The sequence below is a fragment of the Diadema setosum genome, chromosome 5 (genome assembly GCF_964275005.1).
Source record: "Diadema setosum chromosome 5, eeDiaSeto1, whole genome shotgun sequence".
Classification (NCBI taxonomy): Eukaryota; Metazoa; Echinodermata; class Echinoidea; order Diadematoida; family Diadematidae; genus Diadema; species Diadema setosum.
Window position 1 is genome coordinate 31,761,132 of NC_092689.1, and position 26,825 is coordinate 31,787,956.

The window sequence follows — 26,825 nt, forward strand, 5'->3', positions numbered from 1 at the left end:
GACATAATTGTGGGTAAAAACATCTTGTCCAAGGATATAGGCACTGAGTGGGAATCAAACTTGGGTACTCTGATTGGGAATAGAAGTTTAATATCCACTATGCCACAGCACACCCAAGTACAATGTACATGTATGTTTAGATTAAAGGACAAGTTCACCTTCATATAATACATAAGGATTGAGTGAATGCAGCAATAGTAGAACACATTGAACAATGAAAGTTTGAGGAAAATTGGACAATTCATTCAAAAGTTATGAATTGCTATTAAAGTTTCTGCACAGTCACTGCTGGATGAGTACTACAGTGTATTATGTCACATGGACAAGGATGTCACACGTACAAGGATACAAGGAAAATATAAAGAGAATTCCACAAAATTTCCTTTCGTAATATTGAAAAGGTGCACATTTTCTCAACTCGCTTCTGACATGTGTTAAGGGCAACATCATTCCCCCTACCTTCTGAAAGAGGCAGGTCAAGTGCTCTATAATTATGCAAGAAAAGTGAAAATATGTTGATTTTGCTTTATACTTTCTGTAAATTGTTCTATGCACATGGCATCACAAGCAGTAGTAGTCTTCTTTAATCTAGTGATGGCGGCACTGAAACTTAGAAAATTCATAACTTTTGAATGGATTGTCCTTTTTTCCTCAAACTTTCCCTGATGTGTTCTAATGAATTTCTGCATTCTCTCAATCCATATACGATGTATATGATTGCCTTTACTGTCCGTCTACATATGTCACCAGTCAAAACCCAAGGTAAACCAAAAGTAGGCCAGAATGAATTTCTACTCTTCTGCATAGTTTTAAACAGAGTCAGCTTTAAAATGATCGATATACACTGTACCATGTTAGAATTGGACCATTCTAACCCATTCAAAATGTGATTGAATTGAGAGAGAGAGTTAGGAGGTGCAGTCTCATAGAAAGGAGAGGAAAGAGGATTTAAGAATTACGGTCACTCAGGCATGCTGGATAGAAGTATCAAATAGAATATGTTTTATTTCCCAATGACAGCAGCGTCTGTCGATCTGAAAAGATAATATCCAGAAAAACTGTAAATGTAGTATCTTGATTTCAGTTTTTGTTTTAAGCAGCCAAATTTTGACAGAAGGTAGAGAGAAGAGTAACTCTCACATGTAAAACAAACTTAAAAAATTTGAGTCGGTCAACCCATATGACACATTTTGGTCCATGTACAGAGAATCCTAATCTGTGATTTTTTGCAGATTTTGAGCTAGGAGGTCACATATAAAACAAAAAATGTAACACAGAAAGAGGTTGCTGTATAATGACAACCAACTGTTTTATTAAGAGTTAGAGTTTGGAGAAACCGTCAGTGAAGTTTAACATATGATATGGAAAATATGTAGGAGGAGGAGTTTGATGATCATGAAGTTATAAAAATTCACTTGAGACTCTTTTTTTGTAAGTGATTGTTTGCCACCCTTTATTCATTGTGTCTTTTGTAATCACAGGACTTTGGGAGAGGAATTGAACAGCACTGCATGCATCAGGCTTAGCAGTGATGTCAGGAGAGCCGTGTCCCAATGGCGACCTTGAGGAACCAGTCCTCAGGACGGGAGGGTCCTCTCCCAGTTTCTTTCGGAGCGGCAAGGCCCGTGTGGTGCTCTGCATCCTCTTCTGCGAGCTGTGCGAGCGGCTGACCTACTACAGCATCATCGGCAACCTTGTGATCTACTGCACCAACGAGCTGGGCTACACCAGCGCCAGTGCCGCTATCATCGTCGGCGCTTTCTCCGGGACATCGTATTTTGTGCCCATCTTTGGGGGCTGGATCGCAGATGCAGTTGCAGGGAAATACAACACCATCTATGGCAGTCTGCTCATATACTTTATAGGTATAGGATCGTGTCAGTGAACTCCTCGCCCAGTTGCAATTCTTTGTCACTGCTATAATATATATATATATATATATATATATATATATATATATATATATATGCTATGTCAAGACAGGGGATAAAGATGCAATACAATACAATTGCTTGATTTTTCATTCAACAAACACATTTATTTCCCCATGGACTATAGAACGAAGATCATCTGACAAAGGTCTAAATTATTCAATCTATTAAATGATAGTGATTACATTGGAATCGGGGAAAACCCAAAGAGCTTCTAATGAGGAGTTACTAGAGTACCAACTATTCATACGCCCTGTACAATTGCTTTCTGATTGCGCAGAAAGACACAATGTGTTAGGCTTATGTTTCATGCTAATGCGCTAGCAAAGGAGAAAGCGGGGAGCAGCTAAATCAAGAAGTGCGTACTTGCGTAAAAGTTCAAATGTTCAAACATGCACTTGAAAAATGTTACTTGAGTGTGAAGTCTGCCATTTCTTAGAGGCTAACATGGTCACCTCCATGAAATGATGCATGCCACTGTGTATATTTGAGTCTTAGTGAGAAAAATCTCCTTTGGTTATCCCTCAGCCGTCAGGGCCACATAATGGCGGAGTTGGAAGTCAAGTCCAATATGTTGTCCCAGCTCATATAGTATTATTGGGAATCCCACTCAGTGTCATTCAATGTAAAATAAATACATGTGATATGAATGATTCAATTTCCTATTTAAAAAAAAAAAAAAAAGATAGATAAATGCTGCCCAAACTCATTTATGTTTGGGTATCCCATTCATTGTCCTTCAATGGTATTTCCTGGCTTTGGCAATGTTCAAGTCCATTTACTTCAGTAATACTGTAAGGTATCCTGGTATGAAATTGTGTGTCCCAAAGGAGTACTGTATACGCCATATATTTCGCGAGTTTAAATTTTCGCGAATCGGGAATTCCCAACAATTTCGCAAGTGGTTAAATTCGCGATCGTGTAGTCCTGCACTGAACGGAGAAATGTACATGCATATGCCACATCCACATCGGGATCAGAGTCAATATTTTCATGTGTTTTTAATTTCGCGAATAGCACCGACTAGCGAAATTCGCGAAAATAAAAACCTCGCGAAATATTTGGCGTATACAGTACATTCACATTCATTCAAGATGTCAAAGTATTTACACTGTTACACTCTATCATCACTGGTACATTCATTGCACAGAAATATAGTACTGGATGTCTCCTCGGGGTCTGAGCCTTGATGTGTTAGTTCTTAGGTCACGAGGTATTGACATTACCGGTACCACCCTCAAAAAAGTTGACTTGTTTGTTCTGTAATAAATCCATTGCCAAGTTTTTGCTATAAAATGTGAGGCAGTATTAAATGGGTGGACTACGAATGCATGCCAGCCAGCTACCACACAAACCTGCAATATATGAAAGAGGAAGAACGGGACCTCGATGCTCATGTCACAAGGTTTCACTTTTGTTTCTTGTCTCATCACAGATTCCTATATCAACTGACATTGAAAAAATAGTAGTCCCAAACCAATTAGTGATTAAAGGCCTAATTCTTTTTTTTCCCCCCAATGTACATTGATGGACTACTTTGATTGATTATATCGGACATAACATAGGAAGACAGACTACAGCTGTATGAAGTCGTTTTGATATTGCATGCATATACAGTGTAAACCATATTTGGTACTTTCCTGTGGTCATTTTTTTTTTAAATTCAATTTCTGTAACATACATGTATGTAGTATACTCCTGAAGTTAAATTGTGTTGTGTTTTTTTTTTGTTCCTCTTTCTATGTGCTTTTTAACACTTTTTGTCTGATGTTGAAACAGATATTTTCTTTCATTGCCGCTTGTTTAGGTGCTGTGACACTCCCAGTAATTTCCATAGAGTATGCCAAGATTTCAGATGGGGACGCCGGGCTGTCCAACTCCCAGAAACAGGGCTTCTTCATATTTGCCCTCCTGGCTGTTGCCGTGGGAACGGGAGGCATCAAGTCGAACGTCGGTCCATTCGGCGCCCAGCAGATGAGTGATGCGGGGGAGGAGGCAGTGCAGACATTCTTCAATTGGTAAATTCACTTCTGATCTCTTAATTGGTGACTTCACTAACTAGAGAAGCACTCTGAGAGCGCAGACCTCCGCCAAGCATGCAGCTCATTTCCACCACTGATCTTGTTCTTCCATAGAGATATCAGTGATTTCTACCCATACGTACGTACAGCATTGTGTGCTGAAAGTCGCCAGATTTCCCAATATAGAAGCCTTTGTTACGTCATAAACCCTCGGCTGCACGGCGCGCCTCGCCCTAGCAGAAACCAGGGAGGTGAGTCACTCTCACCTCCCTGCAGAAACTAGAGCACGCACTTTAGTGCGCGCATGCAAACCTCAAATATGCACAGCCTGAACTCCCAAGTTCATTGACCCTACCTGCCAAAATATCAAAAATCCTTCATAAATTCCCAAAAAATTCTCGGATCACTACCAAAAGTTAATCGTTTGTTACTTGTGTAATTCTCAACCTTTCCTGCAAGTTTCATCCCAATCCGTTTACTACTTTTTGAGTTATTTAGCACACGGACAAACTAACTGTAACTAACGAACACACAAACCAACGGTAGCGAAAACATAACCTCCTCCCTTGGCGGAGGTAATAATATTTCTCTTTAATTTTTGTTGGAGATTTGATATTTGCCTGAAAGGAGATCATGTGAACTAAAGTACTGTTTGGCCTGCATGCTAACGTTTTGTTTTGTTTTGTTGTTTCTTTTCTATTACACTCTCGTGTCATCTGTAAAAAAAAAACACTACCACTGGAAGTGCTTATGGAAGCCAAAGTCATTTGTGGCATTTACAATTCATGCAATTTCTGAAAGTAATATGGCTCGTACTTTCATATCAAGATATGCCTTTCCATAGTTTTGATAGGTTGGTAGATAGCTACGTAGTAGATGGTAATCTTACTGAGGTATTCCTATCTTGCAGTCAAAAGACTAAACCACCCATGGACTTACATTGTGTAAAAGGCAATATGGATGCATGCAATAAATCAATGAGAGATGCTAACAAAGCTAATATTGATATTACAAAGGTAGTGATTCATGGAAGAACGATATGAGTAAAGTGAAATGCGATCATGGTCACACATGTAGTATATAAAGGCAAATATTTAGCCAGTTTATTATTTCTTTTTTTAATAATTTAATTCTGTGAATTGGGTCTTCCTGACAACTTCACGAGTGGTACAGTTTGCGATTGTAGAGTACAGTATTTATTATCCAACACCTTGTTCGTGTATGTGTGTGTGTGTGCATTGCATTCATATCAGGATTAAAATTAATATCTCTACATGTTCTTGAATTTACAAAGAGCACCTGATCCTGCAAAATTTGTGAAAATAACAACCCCGCAAAATATATGGCATTATATAGTATAGGGACAAACAGCAAAAATCCCTTCACATGATACACAGAGACCCCCCCCCCACTCTTTCCCTCTCTCCCTCTCTTCCACTCTTTCACTCTTAATGTCTCTCCCCCCCCCCCCCATCCCTTCATATTGTCTCAACCATGCTAAAAGTTGGCAATGTTTGTAGACACATGATTTTACCGGAAGTGATAAGTTTTTGCCTTCTTTCTCTTTCAATTTAAGGTTCTAATTGGTAATTGTTTTTCCTCTTAATCGTAGTTTCATCCACAAACAAAACCATCATTCAAAGTTGGACTACATGGATTTGAACTACATCTGTGCCGTGCTGTATTGCTCTCTTGCTGTTTTGAGATGTTTGGAATGTCGTACTACCTTATTTAATGTAAAAAGGCCTTTTTTATCTCTGGAAAATTGAACAAAATCAGTAGATGAAGAGTAACACAGGACTGTAGAGTTTAGTGAGATCAAGCAAGGCCTTTATGTAGAAAGATACACAATAACATACAGGTACTTTAAAACTGCACATCTTGGTCATGTGATTTTTGCCTTATTTCATTAGTACTGCTAGTATGTTGTTGTTTTTTTGAACACCTATTTTTTCTACCAATGATCTTCATTGTGATTTTTATAATTTGCCAGTGTAAAACATTCATCTCGAATATATGCAAACAGTAAATGCGGTCAACAAAAATTAAAGGCATAATTTACCATTTGCAGATGAAACAAAAACCCAACATTAGTGCTTTAAAATAGTTCTAAAATGTGAGTTAGGGATAGAAACAACCACTGTAAAAATTTGAATCCGTATAATCGATGTCAAGTATTGTTAAATACACAAAATGTAAACAATAGTTATAATAAGAATGCTTTCAAGCGAAACCGTATACAGTTATGGTTTATTGAGAAAAATGCTGACATCTCCTCATATTTTGGGCTTTATTGCAAAAATTTTATATGGTAGGATGTTTTGTGATACAACAGACCTACACATATGCATCAAATGTGATATCTTGAACATTTTTGAAATCACTGCTCCCAAAGGTAAACTGGACCTTTAATTGAAACAAATACTTAAACACATACATACAGTGTACATACAAGCATACACACACCCACGCACATACAAACTTATCTGTGTATCAGGTTCAAGTGAAAAGATACTTATCCATTACACTTTACAGTGATTGTCATTTTTATTTTTAACTCATCCTTCAAAGTTGCATATTGATTTCTTCACACAGCTTTGGTGTAAAGTTTTGACTTGTTTTGTTTGTTGCTGTTTTCTTTTACATGGAATGCAAATTAATAGCCTTATGCAAATGATGCTTAAAGGGACTGTACAGTACTGGTTGAGGTGAGGATTAAGGTTTATAACATTCCTAAGTGAGATAATGAGAAACCTCTTATGAAATATGAAAGAGCATGTAATTTTTAAGAAGGATTAAATGTTTACTTGATGAAAATTGGTTTTCAAATGGCTGAGAAATCCAAAAAAGTGATAATAATAAAAGGTGACAGGCCACGTCTCAGGCCACGTCTTTTATTAGGATCTCTTTATTTCACCTTGCTTTTGGATATCTCAGCCATTTCAAAACTGATTTGTCATCAAATAAACTTTTGATTCCCCTTAGAATAGCATGCTCTTTGACATCTCATAGAGTGGTTTCTGAATATCTCGCAAAACGTTAAAAGCTAAATCCTCACCTCAACCAGAATTGTACAGTCCCTTTAAGTTGAGCAACAAAGATTAGGTGGCATTATGAGGGTGCCTCAAGGATGCCCTATCAAATTATTCACATGTGGGATAAAACTGGCAGGGGGCAAGGGGATGGGGATAGAGGTTCACCATCCATGCATTGTACAAATTGATCTTCTTACCCCCCCCCCCCCCCCAAAAAAAAAAAAAAAAAGATAAATAAATAAAAAAATAAAGAATAAAAAAATAAATAAAATAGTAATAATAATAATAATGGTAGTAATGAAAAAAAAAATGCTGCAGGCAGACTCTGGAAACCATTCTGCAACATGTTCAAGTTTACCTTGATGGATTGAATTATTAATTGATTTGATGTTTATTCCTATGTGCATTATGAATTTAAAAAAAAATCACAAACTGTGACAAAGTAAAACAGCTCATGACACTGAAAACCATACAATGAAATTATGCAATTGACATAAAGGGCTGGGTCAACTAACAAAGCAAAGCATGTGTAATGTGGATCTCTTGCAAAACTTGAAAAGTAAATTACAAGGCAGCCAGAGTTTCTCACAACAACAATAACAACAACAAGAAATAAATAATTTAGTTTTCTGTTGCAAGTGATATAGTTGCTGAAATTATGATTTTTTTTCAAAGAAAAGAAATTGATTTATTAATAATAAATTAGAAAGGGTAGAGAAGCCAGCAGAGACCTAACACAAACTAAAGTACAAAGACAAGGAAGTAGAAGACTTAAAAGACTTGAGATGGATCAAATATACTGATCACATTTCAAAAGAATCATGGACATTTAGACACGAGTGACCTTGTGACTTGACTAGATGACAAGTGATCGCACTGTATATGTTTCAAGAAATGCTGCCAAGATTATGATGACCAATAATAGGAGTTATGCACAAAAAGGATGGTGACCGAGGATACTGAGTTACATTTTTACCCGAGACTGCATCAAAAAATGTTTAAATTTATTCTTAAAGGACCTGAGAGAGAGAGAGAGCATTCGTATTATCATGTTTAGTTTTAGTAACTAGAGTAATACATTAATCTATTGAGGACGGACTGATTTTGCTGCAACACACATTTCCCATATCTACCTGCCCGAGTATACTCGAGACTCATCCTCAACAGGTTAAACAAACAATATGGCAGATTGCTTCATCAGAGGCAGAGCTATCATGTGAAAAGTAATTGTAAAGCTCTAAATGTGTTTGTGATTATGACGTGATGAAATTAGAAGATGATAGTGATGACATTGCCTCATAACTCTTTCATTTACCTGCACCCATACATTTGCTAAATTCACTGTTTTGACATGAAATCAAACAGGAAACTCACATCAAAATTTTGTGGCATGGCAATGACTAACTAACTAACTGACTAAGTAACTAACTAACTAGCTCTAAATGTATTTGTGATTACGATGTGATGAAATTAGATATGATAATAGTGATGAAATCACCTCATACTACATAACTCTTCCATTGACGTGCACACGTCTTTGCTAAGTTCACTGTTTTGACATGAAATCAAACAGGAAACTCACATCAAAATTTTGTGGCATGGCAATGACTAACTAACTAACTGACTAAGTAACTAACTAACTAGCTCTAAATGTATTTGTGATTACGATGTGATGAAATTAGATATGATAATAGTGATGAAATCACCTCATACTACATAACTCTTCCATTGACGTGCACACATGTCTTTGCTAAGTTCACTGTTTTGACATGAAATCAAACAGGAAACTCACATCAAAATTTTGTGGCATGGCAATGACTAACTAACTAACTGACTAAGTAACTAACTAACTAGCTCTAAATGTATTTGTGATTACGATGTGATGAAATTAGATATGATAATAGTGATGAAATCACCTCATACTACATAACTCTTCCATTGACGTGCACACATGTCTTTGCTAAGTTCACTGTTTTGACATGAAATCAAAAAGGAAAACTCACATCAAAATTTTGTGGCATGGCAATAACTATTAACTAACTAACAAACAAGTGAATGAAAGAACAAACAAACTAACTAAGTAACTAACTAACTAACTAACTGACTAACTCTAAATCTAAATGTGTTTGTGATTATGATGTGATGAAATTAGATTAGATGAAATTAAATTAGATGAAATCACCTCATACTGTACATGTAACTCTTCCAGTGACCTGCACATATATGTCTTTGCTAGGTTCACTGTTTTGACATGAAATCAAAAAGGAAAACTCACATCAACATTTTATGTTGTGGTAATAACCCAGCATTGCTGACTTAAGTTGTACAATTGTGTAGGGGCAAGGGTTGAAGTTAAATTTTCAACTGAAAACATGACTTTTACACTTAACATTAACATTACATCGTACTTAAACAACACTTTTATGCTCAAACTAAGAAGAGAATAGTAACTCAGTTGATAACATCTCCACTTTGGCTTATTCACATATTTGTGCATGACCAGTATTACTATCCACTGAAAACATCTGAGAAGGTAGAGCTTTATAATTTTCTCATCATACAATGTGTGTCTGATTTTGGTTAAAACTGTGCCACTTCACTTGTCTCATTTTACTCTGTTTGTCAAAGTCAACTAGAACTTTGATGTGAAATTGCACTGTAATCAGTCTTGACAGGGATTCATCAGATTTTTATTTTTAGCAAATAATCAGACCTTGTGAATGAGCACTAAAAACTGAAAATCCTAGGTAGTTCAAATACAGTCCCTGTCTTCAGTGGTTTCCCACTGTAATGCAAACTTAACTCCAGAGAGTACTAAATGCCATCAGTCTAGAGTTTAAGCCTGATAACAGTTTTAGTAGAGTACAAACACCTCATTCTTGTTGTCGACAGATAAAAACAGGCTACTTTTTAATACTTAAATAATACTACATGTATATAAAGGCACGACATGTAAAGACAAGATATTATTCCATGTCTGCCACATTTCGTATGCTGTCATTTATAGTGAAAGAGAGTACCCATCTCTGTGAAACACACCCATAATGCTGGCAAGTCACTTCCTGTCAGACCTCCAATCATGTTGCTACAGCAGATCACTGATTATAAAGAACACAAACCCCCACCCCTCCTGATAGAATTCCCTTCATACAGAATCACTGTGAGTTTGATGGGCATTACTTTGATTTTTTGCTTTAGTCAGTATAGTCCAAGGAATGACTGTGTAAATATGCAGACATGATTATCATATTTTCATCATGGCAAAGCAATCCTATGAATGATTTTCAAAACAAAAAACTTTTTCACCATGAGCGTTAGACTCTTGTTTCAAACCATTTGTCGACTAATATGCACATCTCACTTTTGTATTTCTGTCAAAAGCACTTAAATAGCAAGGAGAAGCAAAGTGTGCATCACTGATTAGGAAGAATTTTGCAAGTGAAATGAAAAGGAACGGGATAGTACAATGTATCTTGAAGACTGAGCGTCAGTTTGATATCACTGTTTTTCTCTCCTCTTCCTTCCTGCTCTTTGTTTATCATCTGTTACTTGCTATATCTCTCTTTGCACCTGAGAAAAACCACAACAGCAACATGAAAGAAAACAAGGTTAAAGAGTATGAACTTTAATACCAGATGGGCATGTAGCCTAGTGTGGAATTATTTAAGCTCATGAAGTGCTCTTTAAACGTGTTCGAGTTCTATCGAAACTGTTAGTGATTTATTGTGCATTGATTTTAACTTCCTCCTTCACTGTATCTGTATCTAGATTTGCCACTGACAAAGCAGTGAAGTAGCAAAAATGAATATGTTTGCACTATCACATGACCATTAGAAACCAGTGCTTTGCTTTGCCTTTTCTTGACGCTCTTTGAAAGAACCTTGTAAAATCCCAGAGTGTGCATACAATATCTGGACATAAAATTTATGGTCCTTATTCTCTCACTGCTATCCATGCATAATAGTTACAGTCTTTACACGGTTAGCTTGATATTTTAATGTGATCCAAAAGGTCAAAGTGCTGCATTGTAGATCATGGCGTCAGTGAGGCCATTGTTTAGTTGTTTGATTGAAATCCTTTTGAAATGATCTAGATGATGAGCATAATCTCTGATGGCATCGGATCCCAGAAACTACAATTGGATGATTTGGTGCCTTTTTTATAATGTAAAGATATGCAGTGAAATTCAGAGGTGCAAAGTCAATGATGAAAAGATTATGATTTTTGCGGCAAAATGTCCAGAGGATTTGATGTGTTGACCCTGTCATCCTTTTACATGTATGTCCACCGCAGGGCTTTTGAAGCATCTGAGAGCCCTTCTGTAACTAGATGTTAATGCAGTTTGTAGTGATCACAGTTGTGTTGGGAAATACTGACACATTTGGAACAGCAGTGTAAATACATTGTTCATGTATGTAAATTTACATAATCTGTTATACAAGCAGGAGACACAAAGTTTGATAATGGAGCTCCTAGATTGCATCAATCCTGAGTCTTGTTTTTATTTTTTTTTTTTAAGTCAGGAAAAATCAGGAGTACACTCTCTCACTTGCTAACAATTGATGTTCCGGAGAAAGTAATTAGAGCAGGCCATTTGGAAGTGTTAAAGTGCAGGCACGGCAATTCACACTTCCTTTTTTTGTTGTTTCATAATTAACTTCTTAATGATATTGATATAAGCTGCCTTAAAAGAGAATATCCATCAGTGGTCTAAAGATTCTTCATTAAGACTAATTACTTGTTTTAGTTCCTCTGTTCACTTTTCACAATTTCCTTCTCATTGTCCTTTTCAGAATTGTTTTTCAATGCCTCTGCTTGAAAAGATGCAGGAGTCATTATACATTACCTAAAAAGATTCTAGAGATCCAGTTCGTTGCTGCTCATCTTGTTACATGCAGCTAAAACTTCCATTGCATGCTGTCACTGTTGAGCATGCAAATTTTTGTTGATCAATTTGGGATATTACACAATGATTTCACCCATTAATACATGATAGGCTCCTAATGATAATCAGCTTGTCGTTTTGCATCATTGCATGCTTATGATGTCACCATGTACATATTTTTGAGGAAGAGAGGTTTGCAGTAACTGTAATACCATGTGTACGTAGTCCTTAAAGGTAGGGGATACCTTTTACAGAACTCCCAAAATGCAGCAAAACATTAAATATGAACCTCAGGGGACTTGTTTAGGCCACTGCTTAGAAATTTGGAAGTCAACAGTTATCTACAATTTGAATAATGCACAAAACTCAACTACTCAGTAGTTCTGTGTGTCAGCCACACTTAAGCCTTTTTGTTGCAGTCTTCTGTATTTTTTATCTATAAACACAAATCTAAAAGTATAAGAGCTGATGTAATAACATATAGAGTGTGTGGCAAGAATGTATAGAAATGTTTGTAAGTTTTGATGAACTTTATTCACAAAATATACATGATGGACACACATGCAGTGCATGGGTCTGCAAAGGCAGCCTAGTAATGTACTGGAATTTACGGTGAGCCCCGAAAAGAATTCATTTCAAAATTTAACGGTCAATAAAAATGTACTAAATGTTACCTTCCACTTTCAATACTTTATGGGAGTTTCTAAAATGATACTCTCTTCAACATACCACTGTATTTATACAACTCTTCATTTAAGGCATGCAAATGGGATTCCCTACCTTTAAAAGGACTGTTGTTTGGTAGAAGAAAATGCCGGGAAGAGGATAGTGAAGGAGGGAAGCGACACAGGGAGAGTGTTCGTAAGGCAAATAGTGATATTCGAAAGGCAGTGGTGAGCTGGAAGTTGACGTTGCAGTAATGGAGAATCTTCATCACTTCTCTCTCTTTCCTCCATAATCTTCCAACCTTCTCCAGCCACCTCTCCTCGCTCCTTTCTGGTTCATCTTTTTCCTCCCATAGACTTCCGAACCCTTCACTTGATTCTCACTCTATTCTGTCCCTGTCTCCAATTTTCCCATCTCAATTAATGCCAGATGCTGGTAGCATTGGGACCCACCCACATCCAGCCTTAGAGTCTTCAAACTGGATATGACTTGTATGAACTAATACTTTTCTCCCTTTGCTGTATTAGGTTCTACTGGTTCATCAATGTCGGCTCAGGTATTGCATATTCCCTCGTGGTCTACGTTCAGCAGGAGCACGGATTCGCTCTTGGTTTCACCATACCTGCCATCAGCATTCTCCTCTCACTGATCATCTTCGTGGCGAGCCGCAGCAGCTACTTCACTGTCCCGCCACAAGGTGGAGCTGTTCATCCTTTGGTGACAATAGTATCGCCTTCCTGTAGCCATTGTAGTGTATAAGCTGCTATTTTCGCGAGGGTTTAATTTTCACGAATTCGTGAATCAGTGTTGGACCGCAAATTTAACAACACCCGAAAGTGTCCCTTATAGGGTAACAATGAACTTTATATGACGGCATGTGTCAATTTGCAAAAACAACGTCTGGTGAAAATGTCTGTTAGCTCCACATTCGCAAAAATAACATCTTGCGAAAAAGTCAGTAATCTCCTCATTCGCAAAAAAATAATTGTCTTTACGTGAAAATAACAGCTTATACAGTATTTTGTGCTATGGTTTACCTCTATTTCTTGTGTTTTTGAGTTGGTACAACTATGAAGTTTTACAAAAGCCAGTGTTTCATAGTTGGCTTCATAATAGATGTCATCACACTATACTTTGCTTGATAAGTTTTAATTTCAAGTTGTTGGGGCACATGTACATGTCTTGTGCTATGTGAGTGTTTTTAAACTGCCATTTTGAACAAACTGCTTAACCCGTTGAAGATGAGTCCTGAGTATACTCGGGCAAGTGCCTATGGGAAATGCGTGTTGAAGCAAAATCAGCCCATCCTCAACGGGTTAATAATTTCTCGAAATAACGCATGAGAGAGAAAAGAAAACATCTGCAAATGTTCCAAGTGTTGGATATTTCTTAGTCATTGATACATTGTATGAAATATCCTGTGCAACAATTTTTAAAAATTACCATGCTGTATAAAGGCAAACTACACTGTAGCTGTCATTGTCAGAGGCAAGGCATGAGGGATACTTACCACACTTTCTCACAGGGAGTGTTCTGACCGACGTGATAAAGATCACGCATGAGGGCGCCACACAGTGCAGAAAGCCTGCGCCAGAAGGAGAAGTTCTGGACAGCTGCATTGACCGGGCCAAGCTGTCCGAGGGTGGACATCACAAGGACAGCGTTGTGGAGGACGTCAAGAAACTGGGCAGAATCATACCCATCTTCGTTCCCATCATCATCTACTGGACCATATACAGCCAAGTACTAGGAAAGACAAAGATATCACAGACTTTCAAGTGATCCTTTGTTTCCTACTTTTTCGTACTTTTTTCATTCTTTTTTCCTACTACTTTTTCTTTGTTGCTTATATATATATCCTTCTTTTTCCTACTTTTATTTTTACCAAAACTAAAAAAAAAATGATCATAAGTGTGAGGCTATTTCAAAATTAATGTGTACAATGGTAATGAGTAGTTGTAGATTTAATTATACTTCTAAAACACTGATCGATCAACCTGTGCCTATTTGATCCAATGAATGGCTACTTGTCAATAAAGTTCATCATCATAAGGTTCATCATCAGTTATTGAATTCATCCTTACGCAATGAAAAACGGCATTATAAAGTAATGAAATTTGGCATTTTATTTCCATAATTTTTCCACAGCTGCGTGCAGTCACTAGCTGTCCGAAATACTTCCTCAATCCCCTCTTCCATTTCTCTTCAGCGTGTAGGCATTCTCTCTCTTTCTTTCTTTCCTTTCTTCCTTTAATTTTATTTTCGCTCTATTCCTTTCAATCGTATCCCCCTCAGTTTAGTCATGTCATGTTGTTGTGTCTCTGTTGTTTGTGTGAGGGAACGGACAAGATGCGCTCACAAGAAATTACACTGACACGGTGTAAATTTGTTGGTTCACGGCTCTGCTGGGTATATAGGCCAGTTTTATTTACTCCCAACAAAAGAGGGCAGATGTGGCTTCATCAAGACCCCCTTATATCTCTTAACATGATGGCCTCATCTGTACAAAGTTCCCTGTGTTCTCTGGCACATCCCGACAGAAACAGTGATTCGGATAGTTGCTAAAATTGCTCACAGTCAGACACAGCATCTCAGTATTACTGCTCTGAATGAAGTTGTAAAGGCAAAATGGCAAAAAAATGGGGCATTCTTACCCTCTTGACCACACAACTTACTGGTAGAGAAGTTAAAGAGGGGGAGAGACAAAGAAGACAAAATAGGAGGAGGGGGGGGGGCCCAGGGTGGGGGTAGAGAGAAGAAAAGAGGGGGAGAGATAGAGAGAGAAAGGCAGGAAACTGAGGATGCCTTGTGAATGAGGCAACCCATATAATCTTGAATCAAACACTAACTTCCTGTGTTACTCTTATTAAGTTTGATGTTCCCACCATTCGATATACACAGCCCAATCTTGTTGAATGTATAATGCATGCACTCAGCATACCTGTATAATCAGCCTAATCTTGACAAATGTATACAGCATGCACCAAGCATATCCTCACATTTGTTTTACATTGTCTTATTTTTTTGTATTATGTATTATGTACTTGTAATTATAATAAGTATTTTTGAAGATGCTTTTTAGTGGACCTCTCAGTTCTCAGTCATTCTTTACCCTTCAAGCATAACTTTGTAATTCCAGTATGTATGCATTCTGTATTAGTTGGTTGATTACCATTGATTGTCATGCTTTGTAATGTATGTATACTTATGATTGAATTTTTCATTTACTTTGTGTTATGTTTTGTTGAAAGAACAAATGAGAATGAAATAAATGAAATGAAATGAATGAATCAGTTGCAAAAAACAAACAAACAAACAAAACTACACAATATTTCAGTAATATGGATAGTTGCAGACTGTCGCTGCTGGAGAGCCTTTTCAGCATGCATGAGGAATAACACAGACTCAAGAGTGATCAGCCACAAGCCTGCTTAAGATCCTACGTGCTCTACCATAGGAAATGCTTGTATACTCATCACTGGTGTCTGTGTGTCGAATGCTGTCATATTATTAAATGAAATTTTATTTTGTTAACTGTTGACCACACATTGTACTGTACTTGGGTATACAAACCAAACTACATCCTCTTTCTCACAGATGTCCTCTACATATCTCCTGCAAGCAGAGAGGATGAAGCTCAAATATGGGAAGTTTACGCTGCCCGCTGCTGCGCTGAATCTCTTCAACGTCATCATCATCCTCATTCTTATTCCGATCGTGGACCGCTTCATCTACCCCTGCTTTGAGAAGCTTGGCCTGCCGCTTAGCATGCTGAAGAGAATTGGTATGGGAAACCTTTGTTTATGTATTCCAGCATCTTCCAGTACTCCCAAGTATTGGTCCATAGCACACTTCTCTCCTAGTACTCATAATTGCATCTTCTTACCCCCTATCCCCTTCCCCCAATCAGATACAAATTTTTGGTCCTTTAACGGTTACTTCCCCCCCCCCCCAAAAAAAAATAATAATAATAGATAAATGAATAAAAATCGAATAAATAAATAATAAATAAATAAATGAAAATAAATAAAATAAATAAATAAATAAATAAAAATAGAAATAAATAAAAATAAAGCTAAAAATAAATATAAATAAAAATAAAAATAAAAATAAAAATGAAAATAAATATAAAAATAAAAATGAAAATGAAAATGATTATCTGTAGACTAGCTTCAGACGAGTCAGTGTCATTTCTTACCATCACTTGTGCTGAACTTGCTGTTGGGGCGACAAAACCTAATATATCAAGAATGTCAACTGTTCAGGTCAGTGAAAAACATGGCAGCCAAGCCTAGATGGCTTCATTTTTCGGGTAAGACACAATTATGATTTGGACAGGACATCACTTAACTGATTATCTGACAATTAAGCCAAACAAGCAATTTTCACCAAACTTTGAGATGCAAGGTCTTGTGGCGTACACCACGAATGCACTGCTACTTGCTATCTTTTTCTTCTTTATGGATTTATTTTGTTTCATCAAACTCTGCCCAGGCATTGGCATGATCTTGGCGACGGGGTCAATGCTGGTTGCAGCAGGCATAGAGTACGTCAGGAAGGACATCATGCGTGAAGGTGGTTGGACGGAGCAAATGGTTGGAGACAAGTGGTACAATGCCTCGGATTTCAGCGTTTTCGCACAGATACCCCAGTACTCTCTGATTGGAGCCAGTGAAGTGTTCACGAGTATCACAGGTAATGCTTCCCACAGGTGTACCTGTGGTTGCAGTATACACTACATATTTAGCGATTTTTTTTTTTTTTTTTTTTTTTTCTAATCTGGACTTTCTGACAATTTCAGGAGTGGTTAAATTTTTTATCATGGAGTACAGTAATGAATGAAGATGTGTATGCATGCACAACACATTCATGTCAGGATCAGAGTTAATATTTTCATGTGTTTTTATGCCTCTGCCACAAAGTGTCGCCGGAGGCATTGTTTTCGGGTTGTGTCTGTCCGTCCTTCCGTCCTTCTGTCCATAATCAATTTTGTGGACAGCTTCACTAAAAAAAAACATTTGAGGTATCCTAATGAAACTTAGGATGTATATGTGTGAGGGGCAAAGTTGTGCCTATCAACTTTCCAAGGCATATGCTCAGCGTCAGAGGTCAAGGTCAAATTATCAAAACTTCAGTATTTCCCCCCCATATCTATGCAATGCCAGAAAGTATTTTCTCTGAAAGGCACTCGTGCAGTGAGTGGCTGTGGAGTTTATCACACATTGGTGTCTTACCTGGCTAACTCATGAAGAACAAGAGATTATTGAATGGCAAGTGTTGGAAAGTGTCTGGCTGGAAAGCTGACAAGGACTGACGCTTCAGGGATGGTATCGTCTTGGTTGAGATGGGGGATTCACATTTAAATTTTTGCTAGATACTTAGAAACCACTTATAGAATATGAAAGTGCATACAATTCAACTAGGAATTCAAAGTTGATTTGATGAAAATCATATTTGAAGTGGCTGAGATATGTAAAAGAGAAGTTAAAACATAGTGGTCCTAGTAAAAGATAGGTCCCATCTTTTTTTTTTTTTTTTGTGGATATCTCAGCCATTTTATCTTATTATAAAAGTGAAACTAGGTAATAGTTGCTGTTATTGATATGCATGAATGAACATTCACATGCATTATGTATGAATAGTTCTATCTATTCAACTCACTAATTCTGTTCTTGATACTGAGGACGTTATATCCAGTTTTAGAATTTGTAATAATTTCTATTCATTTCATCAATGTTATTATTTTCTTTTTGGCACTACAGGCCTGGAATTTGCCTACTCCCAGGCACCAGCTTCCATGCAGGGAATAATCATGGGTCTCTTCCTGATGACAACGGGTCTTGGAAGCTACCTGGGATCCCTTCTCATCGTTATTGTCAATGCTGCATCATCCAGTAAGACCCTAGCCTAAGCCCGCCATGCAGGACTGCTTCTATGATCGATGGAATATCTGTCAATGTGTGTGTGTGCGTGTGTGTGTGTGTGTGTGTGTGTGTGTGTGTGTGTGTGTGTGTGTTCTCGTAAACAGCTTCACTTGCGGATATTTTAGTGTTTCATTCCAGGCAACCGGGCATGCATTTCACATCGGTATATGCCCGTTTGGAGTACTTGAAATAAAAAAACAAAAACACACACGCACAACAAAAACAGCATCTTGAGGCCCTAGGGGTACAGTAGGGGTACATCATGCACCTGCCCTTTTGCATATTCTCTAGGACCTGACTGTATGCAAATAATTCTTCAAATTTTTTCAAAATGGGAATTTCTAAAATGTTTATACATATCCTTGTTGTTTATGTGTATGCACCTATCAAAGCCTACTTTTTCACTTACTATACTTGATTTCGATATTCTTTTAGATGGTTTTCAATTTCAATAAACCAGTCTATTGGAATATAGAAATATATTTGTTTTAGAAACACATAATGGAATATGAACATTTACCTTGAGAAAACTATCATATCCCCAGTTAAAGCATTCTACAAGAATATGTGTTTGTGTGTGTGTATGTGTGAGTGACACTGTGACTAGTTGGTGCTGTTTGCTGGCTTTGTGCTTGTCCCACCCAGTGAGCTATGAAAAGTCAGCGTTGATCATTGGTTTAGTTTACCTCAATTATGTGAGGTAGAGTGAGTCCACTTTGCAGAGCTCTCACCCAGCTTTGCACTGGTTCAAACAGCACCCTTTAGATCACATAATCTGTACTGGGCCTTATCCACGATACATGGCATGGTAATGCAAAATTTTGACAGACATGTCATGATCTCACTGGGCTTCTTCAAACCCAGAACCTACTGATGTCAAGGCAGAAAGCAGGGGGAATAATAATACCCATAAAATACACTATGTATGTTGGTAAGGAAATGTGTGCTTTTCATTAAAAAAATGAAACTTTGTGGAATTCTCTTCATATTTTCTTTTTATCGTTATACATACACATCACAATCTCTAGTAGTGTTCTCATTCAGCGATAGCAGCACTGAAACTTTCAAGATTCATGTTGTTTCCATGTTTGTCAGATTTTCCTCAAACTTTGCTGCTGTATTCTACTACTGTAAAAGTGGATATTTTCGCGTGTCTAATTTTTCGCGCTTGGCCGGGTAAGAAGAGATTCACATGTTTTTAATTCCACGGAATCAAGACATCACGCACAGGAACATATGGCAAGCCAAAATATGTGTGTGCTTTTATTTTCGCACTAGTTTCTGGTTGCGCAAAATATGCGAAAATTTCAACACCGCGAAAATTTCCACTTTTACAGTAATATTGCAGCATTCAATCAATCCACATGTTTATTTGGGTTTCAATCTCCTGCAAGAGGTGACATTAAGCATGAGAGTTACAGGATTTTGAAAATTCACTCCCCGTCCCCAAGATGGTGACATTGGTCTCGACCACATGTGCAAATCATACAATGGAGGTTTTTGATGTCTTGCAATGTTTTGGTTTGGTCTGCATTCTTTATCAGTCCAAACAGCCTCTCTTCATATCAAAAATGTAATCAAGCTGCCTTTAACGATAAAACAAAAGCAAATGCGACATTTACCCCGAGAGGAATAATTCTGCCAAATTGTTTGTGCCACTCAGATACCTGGCTTCCAGACGAAATCAACAACGGCTACCTGGAGAACTTCTTTTTCCTCCTGGCTGGCCTGATGGTGGTAGATTTCTTCTTCTTTATCGTCATTGCCCACAACTACCGTTACGTAGGAGAAGTGGGTGAGTTGAAGCTGCCAAATGAGGATGAGTACATTTACAACTCAGAGACAGAGACCCTACTCAAAAGGTCCGGATCCGATCCACGTAGAGAGAATGTCTACGAACAGATTTAAGCATAAAAAACATAGATGAGAGGAATATCTGTGAGTGTATTTTTGATGGGAAAATGCAAACTACTTGTATTTTGTGAAAAAAAGAATGAAAATGCTATGAAATCTTGTGCAATGCTTCTGATATTACATTATTTACTCATACTCCTTTTAATTCTATGAAAATCTGCCAGTATTTGAAGCCAAAGATTGATGGCCTGGTGCCAGTAGCACGAGTTGTATTAATCCGTAGTTTGCTACAAGAAGACACATTTCAGGGACCAGAGAATGCACTTGCTACATTGTTAGGAGTGAACAGAGTATCTCGAGATAGTAGCTTTGAAATACAAGGATCAGCTTTATAGTGAGGCTGAAGAAGTTTGCCACTGCTTGCTAGTGTGTTGTTTTGTGTTTATTTTAATTTTAATTTTTTTTTTTTTTTTTTTTTGGGGGGGGGGGGAGAAATGATCTATGTCTAGTATAGACCAATTTGACCTAGCAGAGTACTAGACATTAATTGCAGTGTCCCATTCGCATGTGTGTATGTATGGCATATGCATGATATGCATGGTGACCAGCTCACGCCTATCGCAATATATAATCATGCATTTAGCATTGAAGTCTCCCGCATATTTTGAGACCAAATTTGCGATGTCCGGGTACACCGTTCTGAAGTTACGTAATGTTTTGCGTATGCATGACAACCCGAAAATGGCTCAAATTCATGATATCATGTGCAAATCCAATGCAAATTATGTTTTTTCATTAAATTGATATGAATTAGATTATTTCAACTTTTAACCATTGAAATTAATCAATTTTAATGTAGATAAGCTTGAAAAAGTGCCTGCAACAAATTTTGGCCAAAAAACAATAGAAAACAAAAGGTAAAAAAAACAATGAAATACATAAGAAATTAACAAAACAATAAAAAACAAAGGAAACTGATCTTGATTGTGCTATTTTTTTACAAGAAAATTGTTCAATGTGTCTTGAACTCTTACACAAAAAATTTAGCAATCATTCAGTCGTTTTAATGGAGTTATAGGTGAAAATATTATTTCATGTGTAAATTTGCATAATTAATTTACTAAAAATAGAAAATCAAAATTTTTCTTTTGTATGACCATGTAATCTTGTAGTTGACATCCAGCTCTGTGTTTAGGCAAAATTTGCGGCGATCGCACGATCGGCGGCGGAGATCTGAAGGGGGGGGGGGGGGGGGTCAAATTGACCCCCTCCCCAGTAAAAACTTGGTCTCAAATAGCCCAGTTAGAATAGGGTTAAATGTGATACAGTGAAAGAGACAGATTGATTCATAATGTGGGGTACTGCCAGTGCGCACAATGCCTTCGGGCCGGCCCTGTTTCAGATGCATTTTGGGATGCCATGGCTCAGTAGGTTGGATCTGGTCTTGGCTGCATCATGTCGTGCTCGCTAGATCAGTGCACTATTAACAGCAGTCATAATTTTGTGATGCGGATGAGTTTGGGAAGAAGCACCGCGCGTGGTAGAGCTTGCCAACCAACTGAACCAGGTATTATCTTTTGTCTAAGGGAATATTTGAAGATTTCTTCGCTTATCATTGTGTGAGAGACCAGCACATTGCAGCATTGCAGTAACGACCCGTGACTTTAACGGCAGCAAATCAGTACACCAGTGTGCCCTTTTCACACCAAATTCAAACTGCGGAAAAGAGAAGTAATGAGCAAAATGCACACATGGATTGCAATGCATCGTATGTGAACAAAGACGCGAGCTAGACAACTGAGCCGTACCACAGTGCATATGTGACAGGGCTCTACTGTGGTGCTTTGCATATGGGCAGTACCCCGAATTGTCATGGGTCTTTTCCAAACCTAGAGGTAATAGCTCGGTTACATAGCATGTAGTTTAGCCTTCTTCCTTTGAGTAAGAGAAATACTGGCCCAAGCTCTAGCCATGCAAAATTTAATGCCTGACCTTGTAACAGACTTGCCTGTGTGAAATGTGAAGTCTGAAGTATGAAGTCTACGCGAAGTCCTTGCCCCATCCACAAGCCATTTACCCCACTGAAACTTTATGGTGAAAAGTATGTCAGGTGAATGTAATGCAATGTAGCTAGAGCAGTTCAGCAGTTGTGTTTAGCCACATTTGCCATGCACAATTTATCCAAAATTGCGTTACATACCTACGTCCAGTCATAACCAAGGCAGGAGACTTTATTCAGGCTTCTCAACTCCATATTATACCATATCAATGCACTATGTGAGTGAGCAGTACATTCACTCTGTACAAATGCACAGATACAATAGTGATAGATTTATCACTGCCTTTTTTAATATCAATATTGTCCCTGAGTTGGTTTTAGTCTCAAAGATTTTACCTTTTTATAGGACCTCTTTGTTTGACTTTCTTTTGAATATTTCAGCCAATTAAAAAGCAATTTTTATTGAATAAACTTTGAATACATCTTATACAAGTAATTTCATGTTCAATTAGAATTATGACTATGTGGTTGCTAATTATCTTGCAAAGAAGTTGAAATTAAGATCACTCAACTCGACCAAAACCATACCATGCCTTTAAGATATGTCTTTTCATTCAGTTTTTTTTTTTTTTTTTTTCCAGGGAGAGGGAAGGGGAATAAATCTGCAGAAACGTTTATTTTTGTAGCTTTTGTTGATGTTTTAACTCGTTAGACAACCACAAAGATGAAGAACCATGTTGGATATTTAATCTAGATCGTAATTATTAGCTTATGGACTCTGCATCTTTTCCTTTACCATGTGAGTGTCATGTTCTCAGAGATTGAAATATGCAGTGCGTGTGAAATGTGTTGTTTTCTATGTCGGGACTGCCATCGTTTTAATGACTTTTTTTTCTGCAAAATGTGTTTCACTGCATCCATCTCCTCACAGGTGAAATGGCATGGCGGCGTTTACGGTAATTTGGGAAACAAACTCGAATGTATGACTTGCAAACACGCCCAAAACCTGTGCTTGTAGACAAGCACATGCATGCACAGACTCACTTTAACAAGCACACACAGTTACCGTGCCATGCTGATGCAGAAAATTGAAATGCTCCATTTGTAAAGCCAGGATTGGTTGATCACATTAGAGTATTATAGAAATACTGACAAATTATTTGATATGCATTCAGGGATATATCAAAATGCCGTCTTTTATTTGTCTGATACATGATTTTTAATGCACCTTTTTGTTTTGCGTGTGTTTGTGGGTTTTTTTTTCTCTCTAATACAAACATGTTTTGTAAAATCTCGACAATTTTCTGATGCTTATATTGAGAGCTTTAACTGAATCCATTATCTTATTCAGATTTACCTTATGCTTGGTCACAACATAATTGGATCTGCTTTCGTAAAGATGTAGCTTTCAACATTGATGTACTGGTGATGCTAGAACACCTACACAAAGAGAAAATGTGGAGGTATAGAGTGGAACATTTGAAACTCAAAAGAGAAAAACATTCTGAAATATTAACTCAGTGCCTGTGCTGTAAATGCACACTTGTATGAAATGTCTAAAGTTTGCAGAGTCAGTTATTACAGCTATGTGTGCACAGAATAAGAGTTTTTCCATCCATGCAATATACCTATCTATTATATTTTTATATTTGGAGACTCCCAGAGTTTGTTACATGTTAGACATTTACTCTTCTCTTGTAACATAGAATGCTGTACTTTGTATGACCAAGTTGCTTTGAGTCTCGTGCCTTGCTTTCAATTAGGGATGATGGGCAGAAAATTGAATAAAACTCATGCAAAATATATGTCATGTTAATTGCAATTTTTTTAAGATGAAAACCAGATTTTCTTCCATATTTCTGCTTGTGATATTAGTTACACTGTATTTGATCATGCAAAATCATGCAAATCATTCAAAATCATGCAAAATACATTGTGTATAATTTGCAATTATTGTAATGAAAACAGAATTTTCATCCATGTTTTTCCTTGTGATAATAGTTACGTGATAATCTCTGACCTTCAGGGTAATATAGGAAAATATTGCCTGAGATAGGGCAATATTTACCTTGCATGAAAAATGTTTACAAGTCAGTATATCAGTAAGGACACTTCGCTCTGTTGACCTCTTTCTCTCTGCAACTTCACTACAAGCCAAGTAAATATTATTATCATAATACACTGAATGTATTGACTAAGACACAAAGAGGCAGTAAACAGATACTATGAAATATATGGATATTTTCGTGTGAGTAGTTTTTTCGCACTTGACTTGGTGAGATGAATTTGTTTTTATTCTGAGGAATCAGGTCATTATGCACTGGAAAATGTGGCATGCAAAAATATTGACTAGTTTTAAGTTGCGTGAAATACGTGAAAATTTCCACTTTTACAGTAGATGTTATAGTTTCCTCAATGCATTGAACTGCCAGTAATAAATCATAATCATATCATCAATGTTTAACGTAAGTGTGGACAGAGCATTACAGTTGGCTTACACAGAATCCTTAACTGCATTCACACACAGAGATTATTGGTTTTTGCATTGCAATTTTATTTGCCACCATTCACACATGAAAAAAAAAAAAAAAAATCAGTTAGTTGCAAATAAAGAAGTACCAATCTCTAGACTACACATGCCTTAATATGACCGGAGCATGATCCCGGGCACCCGAGTGTGTGGACCTATGTGTTGCAAGTTGCATTAGAGGATGAACAATACAGTAATGGATGGTTTCTTAGTGTGCCTTTCACATAATACCATGGCGGTCAGTTTGTTGCTTGAGTAAAACAAAAAATCAAGCATCACTGATTTTTGCACTGCAATGCATATCATGAGAGTTAACAAATTTTGATTTTGTTTTAAGCACAAAAGTAATGGGTTACATATCATGTTGCAAAAAGTTGACTTTAAAGATAATAAAAAGTTTTGGCACCTCAAAAGCTTCCCTGAATTTCCTTGTCTTGGTTTGTGTTTCAGGTTAAAGTACGTTGTCTGTGAGAATTACTCGCCCCAAAGTGCTCTCATGTCTTAGTAATCATGCAATAATGGTTTCGTACCAGAGCCGACGCTGTACAGCGTCGATAAATATTGTACGAAACCACTGACTGCGACCAGCAGCGTGCAGCCCATTGTACGCATAGCGTAATGGGGCTTCGCATTGTAGCATTCAGGATCGTGACAGAATTAGTATCGCGGGTAAATGTCAACTTAAAATCCAAAAATTTCTTCGATTTGAAGACTTACCAATTAAGTTGAAGTATTGAAAACAGGCTTCGAACAACGTTTGGTTCTGCCAATAGTCCCTTTCTGTTCGAATTGATGACTGAATGTGACTCGGTCGAGAGGACCTTGGGAGAGCTACATACACTGGATACCATGGCCAGCGCATGCGCACACAAACATCTTATCCGTTCATGGATTTGAAATTTGTGTGCATGCGATGTGTTCGCATGCACTGGCTGTAGTATTCAGCGTACTGTATGTAGCTCTCCTGAGGTCCTGTCGACCGAGTCACATTCAGTCATCAATTCGAACAGAAAGGGACTATAGGCAGAACCAAACGTTGCCCGAAGCCTGTTTTCAATACTTCAACTTAATTGGTAAGTCTTCAAATTGAAGAATTTATGGGATTTTAAGTTGACATTTACCCTGCGATACTAAATCTGTCATGATCCTGAATGCTACAATGCGAAGCCCGATTACGCTATGCGTATGGGACTGCTGGTCGCTATGCGTATGGGGCTGCTGATCGCAGTTAATTGCACGATTACTAAGACATGAGAGCACTTTGGGGCGAGTAAGTCTCACAGTGTTAGTTATATGAAAGGTACTTTAACCTGAAACACAAACTAAGACAAGGAAATTCAAGGACACTTTTGAGGTACCAAAACTTTTTATTATCTTTAAAAAAGCGTTAATTTCAGGATCTTGTGTAATCCACCATGCCCTGCGGTAAGCTGACACACTCCACCTCTAAAATGTCAAGCCATTGGCAGTAATACAAAAGGGAATTATACTCATCCCAGACATTCCAGCTGTCAATAAAAATTATGTACAGGTGACTCCCATTATAATGAAGTCGTTTGGACTGGCAATTTTCTTTCATTATGTAAAAAGTCTGTTATAGCAGAACAAATAAAATATATCATCAGCTTAGAACCTGAAGGGCTTTATCACAATTTTAGGGGGTATGTAGTTATTTGTATCATGTTGTAGAGCTCTATATCATGTACATTATGATGTTAATTTTAGATTATTTTCATTTACAGTAAGATGTTCAAGAATAAAACCGCAAGGGTGCTATTTTATTCTATATTTGGAACAATGCTTATAAATCTACCCACTTTTGATAAAATGAACTTTTTATTTCATGAAAATTTATTCTTTTGTTTTTATTTACACTCAAATCTTAGAATGCAATAGTGCCCATCTGGTTCTCAGCTGATGATGTAAAGATGATGATTTTTGGACCTGACTTTTTACTTCATTGTAACGAAATTTCATGAC

General features: G+C 37.3%; 1 protein-coding gene across 1 annotated transcript; it reads left to right on the top strand.

Annotated features, from left to right (window-relative positions):
• The first annotated feature begins 1,531 nt into the window (after nucleotides 1-1,531).
• On the top strand, nucleotides 1,532-20,678 carry LOC140228843 (solute carrier family 15 member 4-like). The gene is made up of 8 exons (XM_072309116.1): nucleotides 1,532-1,865; nucleotides 3,739-3,949; nucleotides 13,066-13,235; nucleotides 14,064-14,281; nucleotides 16,136-16,322; nucleotides 17,033-17,233; nucleotides 18,301-18,432; nucleotides 20,126-20,678. Exons 1-8 carry the CDS (start codon nucleotides 1,532-1,534, stop codon nucleotides 20,368-20,370), a joined length of 1,698 nt encoding a protein of 565 aa, XP_072165217.1. The 3' UTR covers nucleotides 20,371-20,678.
• The last annotated feature ends 6,147 nt before the right edge of the window (nucleotides 20,679-26,825 follow it).

Bases quoted from the DNA above. Each gene is read 5' to 3' on its own strand.
- LOC140228843 (XM_072309116.1), top strand. From the start codon at position 1,532: ATGTCAGGAGAGCCGTGTCCCAATGGCGACCTTGAGGAACCAGTCCTC. The intron at 1,866-3,738 runs GTATAGGATCGT...CCGCTTGTTTAG, and splicing joins TCTGCTCATATACTTTATAG to GTGCTGTGACACTCCCAGTA. The intron at 18,433-20,125 runs GTAAGACCCTAG...TGTGCCACTCAG, and splicing joins TGTCAATGCTGCATCATCCA to ATACCTGGCTTCCAGACGAA.